This window comes from Rosa chinensis, chromosome 2 (genome assembly GCF_002994745.2).
Source record: "Rosa chinensis cultivar Old Blush chromosome 2, RchiOBHm-V2, whole genome shotgun sequence".
In the NCBI taxonomy this organism is placed as follows: Eukaryota; Viridiplantae; Streptophyta; class Magnoliopsida; order Rosales; family Rosaceae; genus Rosa; species Rosa chinensis.
In genome coordinates, this window is record NC_037089.1 from 65,206,245 (window position 1) to 65,220,697 (window position 14,453).

General features: G+C 40.0%; 1 protein-coding gene across 3 annotated transcripts; it reads right to left on the reverse strand.

Moving 5' to 3' along the window:
• Positions 1 to 10,652: 10,652 nt before the first annotated feature.
• LOC112185878 (ethylene-responsive transcription factor RAP2-12) lies at positions 10,653 to 13,522 on the reverse strand. Of its 3 annotated transcripts, none has more exons than XM_024324201.2 (3): positions 13,123 to 13,522; positions 11,090 to 12,024; positions 10,653 to 10,968 (listed from the first exon to the last, which is right to left on the reverse strand). In XM_024324201.2, the coding sequence occupies exons 1-2, from the start codon at positions 13,400 to 13,402 to the stop codon at positions 11,126 to 11,128; spliced, it is 1,179 nt and encodes a 392-aa protein (XP_024179969.1). In that variant the 5' UTR covers positions 13,403 to 13,522; the 3' UTR covers positions 10,653 to 10,968; positions 11,090 to 11,125. The 3 variants fall into 3 exon arrangements, with proteins under 3 accessions (XP_024179969.1, XP_024179968.1, XP_024179967.1); XM_024324200.2 differs by having other exon boundaries at positions 10,653 to 10,972; positions 11,086 to 12,024; XM_024324199.2 differs by having other exon boundaries at positions 10,678 to 10,972.
• Positions 13,523 to 14,453: the final 931 nt, after the last annotated feature.

Sequence of the window (14,453 nt, forward strand, 5' to 3'; positions counted from 1 at the left end):
TCAACATCTTAGGCATATGTTTGGGGAAGTTAATCTCACTATTATATGCTATCATCAATTCATCATTGTTAATTAAATGGTTCTACTTGTACAAGAAGCGAGAATTTGATGTCTTTCTTTAGACTGTAGCTTTGTGTTTTGCTTTATTCCGTTCTAGAGTTATACCAGGGCCTTCACAGCAGCAGCTTTCTAAAGAAAGCTAGAGCTTAAGAGTTCTCTCAAACTTGCTTTACACGAGAAGACAGGCAAGGACTTGGTAGATGATCATTTCTAGAGGTGGGCACGGTGCGGTTCGGTTCGTTTGAGGCCCAAACCGCAACCAAACCACTTTTTTCGGTTGGCTTATATATCAAACCGCATTACAAAAGGGCTTAACTGATTATTTTGGTTACTCCATTTTTCAGTGCGGTGCGGGTCAGTTTCGATTTGAAGTGATTTATTAATTTCAACTAAAAATAGAGGGCTAAAATAAGGCTTATTTTTACATTGTTGAAGGATGTCGACATAATGTTTGTCTCTACAAACTAGGGTTTAGAGTTATAATAGGAAAGTGTTATAGCTATTCAATTGTATTCGGATTCTATTACCTATTGTGTACCTTGTAACTCCTTATATAAATGGCTCCTATTATCAATAATAAACACAAATACAATTCTCCTACAACACGCTATCAGTACGAGCCCTAACCCTAGCCTAAAAGAAAAGAAAAACCAAAAACCCTAGCTTTTGAAAAAAAAAAAAAAAAAAACTTTTCTCTCTGCCGCACAACACCGACCTCCCTTGCTCTGCCCGAGCCCGCTGCTTCCTGCCTCCCTGCCACACCTCCCTGCTGCACAACTGCTCGAGCCCAAGCACATGCAGCCCTCCTACCGCTCCTTGCGTCCTGCCGCCAGCAGCCCAGGCCGCGAACAGCCCAACACCAGCACCTCCGATCTGCAGCAGCCTCCCTCCCACCTGCTCAACAGTCGATCGCTGCAGGAGGAAGAATAGAGGAAAGAAAGAAGAAGAAGACCGAAGGAAAAGAAAGAAGAAAAAAAAAAAAAAAAGAGAGAAGTGACCCGGCTCAAGAAAAAAAAAAAAAAAAAAGAGGAAAGCCCAAAGAACAACAGCCCAGAGAAGAACAAAAAAAACACGCTTGCTCCAACACGCACGTGTCCTCAAGCCAAGAACAATCACGTAAGTTTTTATAATTAAGGTTGCTGCTTTCTTGTATTTAATTCCTTTTATTTTCTGCAAATATTAGAATATATGTTGTCAAATGATTTTGATATTTAACAAAGCGGAATTGTGGGGATTCACGCTTAACGAACTAAGAGTGTTCATAATTAAACGAACTAAGAGTGTTCGTGTGAACTAAGAGCGTTCACAATGCTTGGACTAAGAGCGTCCGTAAGCATCAAATTGTGACCATATTAAAACATTATTGTTTGGTCTAATCCAAAAGAGATTCTTGGAAATTGATTTCTTGGTAGCATAGCTCGGAAATCTTATTGTTTTAGTTTTCGTGGAAGCGTAGCATAACTCCGAAACTAATATATCTTCTCTTCTTATTTTCAGGATGTCGAATGAACCTAGACTCGACTTTCCCATGCTTGACTCAACAGGCTCGGATTACTACAGTTTGGTAACCGATGTTGAGAACCATCTCACTTCAAAGGGAATATTACCCATAATCCAGGCACCTAACCCGGATCTTGTGTTCGTGCGAACACCTACAAAGCATGCTCAAGCAGTTATCTTGATGCGACGCCATATGGACAACGCACTCAGATTGGAGTATATATCGATCAAGGATGCAAGAGAGCTATGGGTAGCGCTAGAAGAGCGTTTTGGCAATGTCTAAGATTCCCTCCTCCCTGACTTGAAAGTTCAATTGAACAATCTGTGCTTTGCTGATTTCAAGTCTGTTGCTGAATATAATTCAGAGGCTCTTCGCTTACAATCCATGTTGAGATTTTGTGGACAACCTGTCACAGAGAAAGAGCTAATTGAGAAAACTCTCTCCACCTTCCCCGTTTCAGCCATTGTGGTATCAAAGCAATACCATACTGAAGTCAATGCTGGACGGATCACGAGGTTTCATCAGCTTATTGATGTTATATCTGTAGCTGAGAAACATGATAACATACTCGTGAGGAATTATAATTCAAGGCCCATTGGAACTAAGAGCATTCATAAGGCGAATTATAATGCACCCAAAGGAGGGCGCAAGGAGTGGTACCCTAAGAATGGGGGACATGAGGGACGTTTGGGCCCATATAACCACCCTAACCAAGAAGAAAACCGCAAGTTTGGTCTGGATACACGTGGTGGTAATGCCACACGTGGGAGAGGAGGTCGTGGTATCCCTAGCCATAATGGTGGCGCCAGGGGTCGTGGTGGTGGCACCAACCCTCCTAGGGAAGGCCAGCAACGTGCACCTCAATTAAAGGGAGGCAACCACAATGATGAGTGTCATCTATGTGGATCAATTGAGCATTGGTTCAAGCAATGCAAGGCAAGCGAGGAACTAGCTGAAAGATACAAGGCATACAGGGACCTGAGAGAGCAAGAAGTGTACCTTGTAGAAGAAGAAGAAGATGGTGGAGATGTAAATCTCACCATAAAGGACTTCAAAGCTGAAGATGAAGTACACAATGATGCATCAGACTTTGATTAGATTGGTCCTTTTATTTTTCCAAGAACTTTTGTAATGGCAATTTGCCTTAGTCAATAAATGACAATTGTATTAACTCTTTCTTATGTGGCGGACCCAATAAGATGTGATGTTTAGGAAAGTCATTGAGATTATTGGTACTTAAGAGAGCCTCGCTCCACCAACGTCTCTCTCTACTTTCCTGGTCATATTTTATTGGAGTTACCAAACGGATAGAGTGACTACAATGTGTCTTACTTTGATTTTATTTTGGAGTTACCAAACGGCCATCTCCCTCTTCCCGCCACCTGGGAACGAACAACTAGCACCGGTCGACTCCTCTACTCCTACCCAACCTCCTTACGGTGACAACTCACTGCGTCTTGGCCGGAAAACGACGTATCGAGGCTTGAAAGTTCATTGTAGCCGATCAGAACTTTCATCGATTTTCGGCGATTCCGGCCTTTTCCGGCCACCAAACCGGATTCGAAGGTTCGGTTTTTGCCAATGATCATTTTGTCTCTAGCCTTGAGCCACGATTTGCAGTGTGGAGGTCAGATCGACGATTTCAAATCCTAGGGTTCTTGAGTTTTTCTGGAAAAACTTCACCGGCCAATTTCGATCACTTACAGGTAAAATTGGAACTTCGTGTAGTTGTGAAAAATGCTTGGACTGTTGAGTAGGTGGTGCTGCCAAAATTTGGTGACCATCGGAGGTGGTGGCTAATGGCACGTGGGCCCCACTTGCCGCCACTGTGGATGGCGCGTGGAGGCGCGTAGGGCTGGTTTTTAATTCATGTTTTAACCCAATTAAATCCTATAAATGTTGAGTACCTTGTATGTGAAGTTTGGTGGAAATTGAAGGAGTTTTGTATCGACTGTGTAATTCTGAAGTTTAAGTTATCGATCATTGAATTATGAGAATCCGGCCGTCGGATTTCTCTCGATTCTGCCCTAAAACCTTTAAATTAATGAGTTGGTATTAAGGGTGAAGTTGGATTAAATTGGAAAAGAAATTGGAAATTTGATTTAGGAGAATAAGATATTAGAATCGTATTTAATTGCCGAATCGATATTCACGAATTATAATTGTGTACAGGGCGATATACCGAGCTATTACTTGATGAAAGAACTCGTATGCGTGATCGCCTAAATAGTACTGTGAGTGGACATTTATTTTAAATTAATTGTGCATGCAGTATATTAGTATTTTCCGATTGAGATTTAATTTATAATTTGAATTACTGAGTTTTATGGTTTTATGAGATTTAGTTTATTGACTTTTAATTATGAATTATGAGGTTAGTATTGAAATTCCTTTCCGAGGGCTTTTAGTAGATTTTCGAGATAGTTATTTATGAGTTATTGAGTTGGGAAATGATTTTCGGGAAGTGACTGATTAAGAAAATATTATGAGAATTATTGATTTCAAATATCAGTTTTTATGATGATATACGAGTATGAAGGATTTAGCAAATATTTGAGCATGATTGAATTATAGAGATTTATTGAGCTTTGAGCTCCGCACTTATCAGCCTTGAAATTAAATTGAGTTTTCTTTCCGAAAGCATTTATTGATTTACAGAGTATTTGATTTATGCTTTCGAGGAATTATTGAGATATTGATGTTTGAGTTAGCGAGATAATCCGAGTTATGCTTTTGGTGAATTATTAATGATTTATTGAAGTAATATTGAGTTTCTTTCCGAAAGCAAGTAATTGGGAGATGTTGTTTCCAGTTTATTGAGGAGGCTATCAGTCAGCACATGCATGCATGCATTACCTAGTTGGCAGTCCCTTCTAGGTAATAGTCTGGTTGGCAGTCTCTTCCGATGAGTCACCTGATTGGCAGTCCCGTCTAGATGACATGAGGTAGTTAGTTGGCAGTCCCTTCTAACTACCTGTGGTTAGTTGGCAGTCTCTTCTATCAACTGCCTCTTATTCCGGTTGGCAGTCCATTTCGATGCGTCATCTGGGTGGCAGTCCCTCCCAGATGGCATGAGATGACTAGACAGCAGTCTTTTGTAGTCATCAAACGAACCTCTTGGAAATGATGTTTTAAAAAGGATTGAGGATGAGATTTTAAGAGATTGCAGTAACGGTGATGATTAACAGTATTTCCAAGATTGTTACTGCATGCGAGGTTTTAGAGAATAACTTGGGAAAGCATTAAGTTTTACTTATTCATTCGAAATTACTTATTTTTTGTTCACTCACTCTAACGATTTTTAAATGTTTTCCCCTGGGCCCTTCGGTTTTAAACGCCCAGTTTGCAGGCCAGTTTAGCTTGAGGTCGAGCGTACATGAGGTTGAGGCATAGCTGTCATAGCTTCCGCACTATAAAAGTATCGGTCATTTATCTTGTATTCTACCATCTTGTACGCCTGTACATTAGATTGCTCTGATAACCCATGATATTAATATTCATAAGTTCAGAATTATTTGTGAAATGAGAGATGTTGTGATATAGGGAGCAGGGTAGCTCCAAAAGAATAATGGTGGATTATTTTAGAAGTGTAAGTGTCTTTCTACAGGTTTTGGGTAGTTCAATTTTAGAAGAAGTTCCGCCAAATTTTTGATAGAATTTCTTCTAAGGTGGGCCCTGCAGGGCCACTTTGGATTTCAAGGTGAAATCCGGGCGGGTCCTGTCAGTTCCTTTGCATCACCTCTAATGACTACTAACATAAACGAGTATTAGAGAAACTTATGTGTCGCTCTAGTGGGTTATATGCAACCACTATTTGAGTTATTGAGTCCAACCATGTCATGAGAGACTACTTATGGGATTTTGACACATATAGGCTTTGACATGAAGATCCATGTATTAAAGACTTTACAAGGATATCCATTTTCAGAACGAAGAAAAGTAAGAACCAAGAATTGGTTCGAGGAGCTGCACATGCGCCTCATGGCGCCATGATTGTGCAAAGACCGGCCATACATGGCCGGCGCTGCCTACCCCCTGCGGCAAATACACGGCATTGACGCCATAAACTCCTCTCTCTACTTCTCAAGTCTATTGTGACATTATGGCTTAACCAAAACCTTCATTGGTTGATTATAAAGCCCATGTTTCGTTCTGTAAAGCTTGTTATTTAGGATTGAGACCATCCTATGCAAAGGAGAGTGAGGAAATAATTTCATTCTTACAAAGAATCTAAGGGAATTCTATGGATTTGATCAACCAACTTGCGGACCGTATAGATGTTTTATGGTGTTGGTTGATACGCAAACACGATGGTCACTGTTGTGCCATTATCCACTCGTAATGCTGCTTATACTACACTCCTAGCACATAACATATGGCTACGGGCTCACTACCCAGATCATCTCATTCAGTCAATTTGACTTGATAATGTTAGAGAGTTTACATCGACAATTTTCGATGACTATTGCAAATCATTGGGTATTGATATCAAGTATCATATTCCCATGTACACACCCAATTGGTCTCGCGGAAAAGCCACCATTAAACGACTACGATAGTAACCCGGACATTGGTAATGAGCACCAATATTTCCGCTTGGGTTATGCAATATCGCATGCAGCTATGCTAATTCGTCTACGACTCATAGCAGCCACTCAACTTTTATTTGTGTTACAGCTAGTGACTGGGTTCGAGTCTAATATGTCGTATTTATGCATATTTGAGTGTGCGGTTCATGTGCCAATTGCGCCGCCACAGCACATCAACATGAGTCATTGCAACGAATGCATATATATATATATATATATATATATATATATATATTTGTTGGACATGAGTATCCAACTATAAGTCCGCTATGTAGAACCCTTGACAGGCGATCTCTATTTCGCTGGATTTGCGAATTGTCACTTTGATGAGACAGTCTTCCCGTCATTAGGGGGAGATTAGAACGTCAATGTTCAACAGGAACGACAGGAATTGTCGTGGTCTACCCCACTATGTCTCATCTTGATCCCCTAAAAGTGACAAGATCACATATACCTGCTGCAAACATGCCTGCAAGGATTGATGTCCCCACAAGAGGACATGGTGCCACCCAGAGAAGATGGGTACTGGTATGGTGACGCCACAAAGGTGGCATAATGGTGACATAGGTCATGGGTTCCACTAGAGAGAGTAGAAGACCCATAGGTTTGATGGATTCTCGCCCTAAGAAGAGAGCGAGTTTTGCACAACTTGATCCATTGATCATTGATACTCAAAATCCGTCTCATGAGAATATTTTGGATTGTGGTTATGTCCAATAGACATTGTTGGGGGACGCCTCAATGTTAGAACCAATTCCTGAGAATATAGAGATCTATATGAACTACACTAGTGTACATGAGGACGTGGAATTATTGAGACCAATGACATCGAACCTTACTCCATTGAAGAATGCCAACGTAGAGAAAATTGGCTTAAATGGAAAGATGTGATCCAGGTTGAATTGGATTCACTAACGAAGAGGAAGGATTTCGGGCCTGAGATGCCAACACCTCCTAACATAAAACCTATTGACATTAATAGGTCTTCGTTAGATAGCATGATGAGAAAAAGATATGGTAATCTCGCCTTATGGCGCAAGGTTTCTCACAACGCCCTGGAATCAACTACGAGAAGACATATTCTCTCGTAATGGATGTCATTGCACTCCACTACCTTGTCAGTTTGGTAGTTTCCAAATAACTGAACATGCACCTTACGAATGTGGTCACTACGTATCTCTATGGGGATCTAGATACGGAATATAATGAAGGTTCTTGTAGACTTTATTTACCCAAGTCAAGTGGCTCTAGACCACGGAGCGTATTTGCAACGAGGTTGAAATGCTCACTAAAATGACTATTCGATTGGGAAGGGATATGATGAACTATGCCCACGCGTTTCCATGACAAGTTTCGGACTTGCAATTGTCGCGGTTTATGTTGATAAACATAATTGGAACCCTTGAGAGTTAAGGGAAACCGCTGAACACCTGAAATCCGAGTTTGAGAGGAATGACCTTGGAAGAACACGGTTTTGTCTAGATTCAGAATTTGTATACCCTGTCAATAGACATTTTTGATAAAGTCAAAGATGCACCATGGTCATCCGTAGTCTTAGCCCTAAAAGGGATCCGTTTCGTCCCAGGGATGATGACGAAGACGTGTTAATAGAAGAAGTGCTTACTTATGTACAATAGGCGCATTATTGTACTTAGCACAATACAGGACCGGACACCTCAATTATTATGAACTTGTTGGCTAGATATAGCCCAGCGCCAACGCAACGCCATTAGATTGGTATAAAGACAATCTTTCGATATTTGAGAGGTACGATTGATATGAACTTGTTCTATCCCTACAGAGAGAAAAGAAATGACGGAAGTATGGGATCAGACCCCACAAGGCAAAATGCCACCTTCCGTGCTCCTCCTCCCCTCTATCAAAATGACAACAAGCACTTCTAAATATTGAAGTGAACCAAATCCGATAAGAGGATAATGTAGCGGACTTATTTACTAAGTCGTTACCAAAATCCACCTTGGAGAAACATGTGAAGAGCATCAGATTGAGAAAGTTATCCGAACTCCCATGATTATAGCAATCAGGGGGAGATATTGACATCAGGGGGAGGCATGATGTCTATATGTTCGATCTCGAAGAGTAAAGGACGTGTTGTGCTCTTTTTGTCCTTCGACCAGGGTTATTTTTGTCCCACAAGGTTTTTGTTACCTGACAAGGTTTTTAACGAGGCAACAATCAAAGCATTATCACCAAGTTTAAGCGGCACAAGGGGGAGTGTTGAAGGATGTCGACATAATGTGTGCCTCTACAAACTAGGGTTTAGAGTTGTAATAGGAAAGTGTTTTAGGTATTCAATTGTATTCGGATTCTATTACCTATTGTGTACCTTGTAACTCCTTATATAAAGGGCTCCTATTATCAATAATAAAAACAATTACAATTCTCCTACAACATACCTAACAATTTCAATAAGGCATAAATAAATTTTGAATGCATTTAGAGTCCACACAAATCGACAAATGTCACCCAAATATCAAGCAACTTGCAGAAAGACTATAGCAACTTATCACACACACATATATATCGATGATGAAGCAAACATAGCATCTTATTACGAACTAAAAACCTAATCAAAAATGGATTTCTTATATATTGAAAACCAACATTTCCATCAATAGAGAAATAATAAATAAATAAAATATAATTAAAATAAATTCTGTGTGAGTCGGTTTACATCGAACGGTTTATGACCCGAAACCGCAACCGAACCGTATAAAACGGTTCGGTTCGATGCGGTGTGAACATAAAATGACACCGTTTTAGTTCGGTGTTGTTGCCGAACCGTTTTTTCAATGCAGTTCAGGTCGGTAACCGCATTTTCGGTACAAAATGCTCACCGCTAATCCTTCCTTTCCCTTCTACTTTTCTTAGCAAGCAACAAAAACTCCCTTTCAGTCCCTCCACCACTTTTTCTCTACCAACTATAATCTAGGGGAAAGAGAGAAATGCTTAATCTGCAACCCTTGTCAATTTATAAGACAAAGTTATTCTACAGGGAAGCTTTTCAGGAACAATTGGATCTAGAAATAAATTAAGTAGACTTAGTTTGATATAGAAATAAACTACTACTAGTCTACCAATGCATGAAACCAATCTACCTCTTAATCGAACTAGTCTACTTCTATCATTACACTAATGTACCGTAAACGAACTCATTCTACAGTACTAGCACACACTGGCAGATCCACATAGAGGCCAGCTTAGGCAGTTGTCTAGACTGGATTTTTGAATTTACACAGATTTGGTATAGGCAAGGTATGTAAAAATGGCAAAAATAGGACAAAATTAGGTGAATTGGGGAAGAAAATGACAGAAATATGGCAAAACCATGGCAAAATCAGGGTAAACTCTTCGCAATTTCCTCCAAAATCTATTGCTTCCCTCTAATTTTCCTCCCTTCCCCTTTTCCTTCAACCTGCCATTGTCTTGCCTTACCTGAAAAAAAAATTCTGGATCCGCCACTGCTAGCACATGAATTTTGCACTCATTTCTGCTCATAAACGTACCAAAAAGGATAATAAATCCGAGACCTTCATCTCTAACTTCGAATCCAGGGTACCGTAGGTTTTGCGTGCAAATCCTCCATTCGTTTCCTCACAGCATATCCCAACATACATATACTCACATTCAGTACACATCATTCTCGAAACACTAGAATAATTCAAGTATTCCGGGACTCTGGAAGAACAAGCTATTCGGTTATTTTGTATGATTAGTTGACATGTGGTTGTAACTTGTGAGTGTTCTACAACACTCATGGAATCATGGGCAGGTGAAGACCGTGAAACGCACCAAAAACTGATGAGTTAGGTACAACACCCCTTTCCCTTGTATTAGTTAATGGTCAAAAACCAAAGCCTGCCCTTCTTAGAGAAGACTTGCCAATTCAAAAACCACATTCTTAAATATGCTCAAATCACGTGCACCCATGAAAAGCCACACCGGTCCCCCTTCAAACCTAATTGGTCCTCTCCTAATTCCTCCTCATCCTGAGCTTTCTGCGGAGAAACATGTCACTATGAAAACGTCACTCAGCTCTTGTGGTTGCTATTCTCCTCTTCTCTGCGAAAAGCTTTTGCTGCCAGCCTTTTAACAATCACAGCCGCCTATGTAATCATATCCTTCCCACTCCCACATCGAATTGTCTATTTCTGAGCTGCAGCTGATGGCATATAAGAGGCGAAGGGCCCAACTTCCAAGGCATTGTGATCCGGTATTGTTGACCCCATGACACCTCAGGTGTGGAGCTAGGGCTCCAGATGTCATCAGAGCTCCACACCCACCACCGAATATCCGCCGCATGGGAGTCGTACACCTCACTCAAACCATATTCAGAGGCCACGAAACCCTTCACATGGCTGAGGTATACGGCGGTTACCGGTCGCTGATGTGATGCCAAGAATCAAGTAAAAGAATGACATAAGTAAAGCAGCCTCTTGAAGCCTAGACAAAACAAGCAAGAGGCAACAGACACCAATCTATGAATTTCTGAATAAAACGACAAAAATATCCCAGAAATTGTAATATATATGCAAAATTTGAGGGCCTCTTGTATAAGAAAAGACCTGAATAAATTAAAACAAACCAAGGTTCACAATCATCAGGTTTCAGTATCATCACGGCTCACACATTCCCATCACATCGGTACAAACAACAAGTTTAGCAAGCGAAAATAAGTCTTTCAAGGTAGAAGTAGACCTAATACCTATATACTCCCCAATACACCAGCAGCTACAGCTTAACATACTCCCCACACCAGCCTTGAGCATGTTCAACTGCTTGCACTCCGGCGAAACCCTTCCTACAAGCACCAAGTATAAGAAACCAGGACCAGGTTCTCATGCCGAATATTTTGAGAACAAAAATGAAACGAAATTTAAAATAAAATTGAGGCTAACAGAGAATGAAACTCACTAACATGCTTTATTTACATAAACTTGAAAAGCTGGTGCGCTTAGAAAACTCCCCCAGACATTGAAGGAAGGTCATCAAAGCTCCAAAGATCCACTGGGTTACAACCATCCTGGGTTGCATCACCATTGAGAAAGGTATCGATGGAAGTATCCCAGCTCCCCTCCAGATATGGCGTCTGACAATATTTCATCTCAAAAGCTGACAACTCCTCAGATAGTGTCTTTGGAACAACATTATTCTCAGCAGGCACAAGATCCTCAGGGTTAGCCTTCAGTTTCTTGGTTGGATTAGCATCCTCAAGAAACAGTGAGTTCTCATTTTCTTCGAGAACAGATGAAAGAACAGATGAGATTTCAGGAGTCTTTGAACCTTGTTCAAACAAACCAAAGTCAGAACAGTCAAAGGAATTGCTTCCCTGATCAGAACTGAAATAGAGAGGGGCAGGGTCAGATAGAGTGGAGGATTTCAGCCCAAAGTCTCCATTGGTAAGGACAGAGTCCATGTACCCAAAATTATTAGTTTGGGGTTTCTCTTCCAGGAAACTCATAGAATTGTAGTAATCTTGATCAGAGCCATTCACAAAATTGAAGTTCTGGTTCAGATTAGACTGGATATTGTCCAAGTTTGTTTTGGGTAGAACTTTCTGAGGATTTGCCTTGACAGCACGCTTTGCAGAAGCACGAGGGGGTTCTTCAGGAAAATTCACCTTGGCTTTCTTGCCACGAATTCTACGTGCCTCAGCGTCATAGGCCCTTGCAGCCTCTTCAGCAGTGTTGAAGGTTCCGAGCCAAACCCGGACTCCTTTCCTTGGGTCTCGGATCTCGGCAGCCCACTTACCCCATGGGCGCTGGCGAATTCCTCTATACTGGTTCTTCCTCTTCCTCTTTGCAGATTTCTCAGCTTGGCTATTGCACTCCACGGATTTCACAGTCTTGGAGCCTTCAAGAATTAGAAAGAGATTTATGTCAAAACACACGCAAAGAACATATTTAACATAAAAGAAAAAAAACTCATGTATCGATCAAAAGGATTCAGCACATATTTAGGCACACAGCCTCAAAATCTTTAAAAACAACCTATTAACAAATCTACACAGAGAAATTGATAATAAGGTTTAATGATATCAAGATATATGTAAAACATGGTTCAATATTTTCAAGTGTTGTAGCATATTAGATTATCAAAAAGACTGTGAACATATGCATCATCGTAATACAAGATACGATCTTATAATCTTCAACAAGGTAAAACACCTTTGCCATGGAGCAACTAATTCAAAAAGTAGAGAACAAAGAAAATTTGATTTTTTTTTTTTTTCATATTGCCACAACCGTGATCATAGCATGATATACCAAAGAAAAATAAATTGGAAGCATAACAAAATCCATACAAAAAGGTATATTGAACTAGAAAAGAAAAATATGAAACCTCAACTTGTCTAGAAATTTCAGTTCACCATCAATTGATTACTTGCGAAACCAATTAAATCACATCTAATCCATTATTCCTCTCAGATAAACAGACAGATTTCACTCAATTTCGGCTGGTAAGAACAGGAAAAGGCTACAGTGATGATTCCATACAAGAATAATTGATCATAATCAGACAAGATCTTTCCGTAGCCACCTAGACAAATCCCTCATGAAGGTGAACAGAAAACAATCAAATATGTCAAATCTGAAGCGAACAGCCATTTCCAATCATATAGGTATAAACAGAACATTTCTCAAAAGAAAAAGAGAGAGAGAGAGAGGGAAAATAATAATGTTTCGATAGGACGATCATAGAAATGAATTCCTGGAACAAAGCCACAAAAGTTCTTAAATAAACAACGAAAAAATACAAAATTAAAAACTAAAACCAGAAAAATGAAGAACTCCCTAGCACATGATCACTATAACCAAGAAATAATCACTACAAAATTTCATATAAACCAAAACATCAGAAATATTCAATATCAGATGCAACACCTACGCAAAAATAAAAAATAAAAATAAAAAATGTAAAAGCTGAGGAATAACATAAGAGGTGATTTACCACGAGCAGCAGAAGAGGTCGTTTTTCCGGCGGAGAAAGCGAAGGGCTTGGAATCGACCATCTCCTCATCGTCGTCCACATCAGACTCGTCCTTGAATTCCTGGAAATCAGCCTCGAAATCGTCGTTCAATCCAAGGATTTCGGACCGGAGAGGCCGGCCGCCGGCGGCGAACCGCTTGCCGGAGCTGGATTTCTTGAAATCAGGCCAGACCAAGTCGGCGGTGACTCGCCGGGACCGCGTCGGCGGGATGAAATCGGAAATAATGGCACCTCCGCACATTATCGAGAGGACTTGGGAGTTGAAAAGGGTTGAAAGATTATGCAGAAACAAGTTGGACTTGGTTTAAAGAAGTGAATCAAACGAGAGAGAGAAGCTTTGCTACAAAAAAAAATTTTATTTCTCAGAGGGGTTTTTGGTCATATATATATGAGGGACTGAGGTGGGGGTTGGCGAGAGAGGGGGATTTTACGTGTATATCCTCGGTTAAATTCGAGATTCACAGAGTGCCCTTCTGTGTTTCTTGAATTTACCTCCTCTGTTTTTACTGTCCTGAAAATGGAAGCGAAAGGAGTAATGCGTGTATGTTGGGTTTATGAATTATGAGTGGTGACTTGGTTTGGGTAAGAGAAATTTACTTCCAAGTGAAAGTAATAAAGCGAACACGAGGACAGTAATTAGATCGTAATGTTCCGCATACGTGCCACGTGTCTGAGTTAGTATCCGACGGATTTTTTATATCAAGTATGTAATTAATATTTTTAGATACGAATAATAAAATACGATCGTAAAGCTAAGACGAGTAGCAAGCAAGATAGCAATTAGATCGTAGTGTTTTATATGCTTGCCGCGTGTTTGCATTAGAATCTGACGTATTTATTAAATTGAGCATGTAATTAATGATTTTAGATATGGATGATAAAACATGATCGTAAACGATTTTCTTTAACTTTTTATCTATAACTTGTGTTTTGTGATAGTTTCTACTGTTTTATTAAAAGCGACATAAAAATTATTACCTGCTTTAATGTGCACTGTGATTTAACTGAATTCTTTAGCCTGTAAGAAGTTATAATTAGACCTGTAAATGGACCGGATTTTGATCCGGACCCGCTCCAGATCCGTAGCTATTAAACGGGTTTGGATCGAACATTTTGATCCGTTGATCCGTTAATGATCCGAATCCGTTAACCCGTTTAATAAACGGATCGGATTTGGATTTAAGTCGATCCGATCCGTTAATGATCCGACCCATTTTAGTAATAAAAAAAATATTATTTTTATTAATATATTATTATTATTTTTAAATATAAAATATTAAAGATTTCTAATA

What these genes read in the sequence shown, in the direction of transcription:
- LOC112185878 (XM_024324201.2), bottom strand. Translation starts at nt 13,402, where the DNA reads ATGTGCGGAGGTGCCATTATTTCCGATTTCATCCCGCCGACGCGGTCC. An exon ending in GACCTCTTCTGCTGCTCGTG is followed by an intron (nt 12,025 to 13,122) that starts GTAAATCACCTC and finishes TAATTCTTGAAG; the next exon opens with GCTCCAAGACTGTGAAATCC.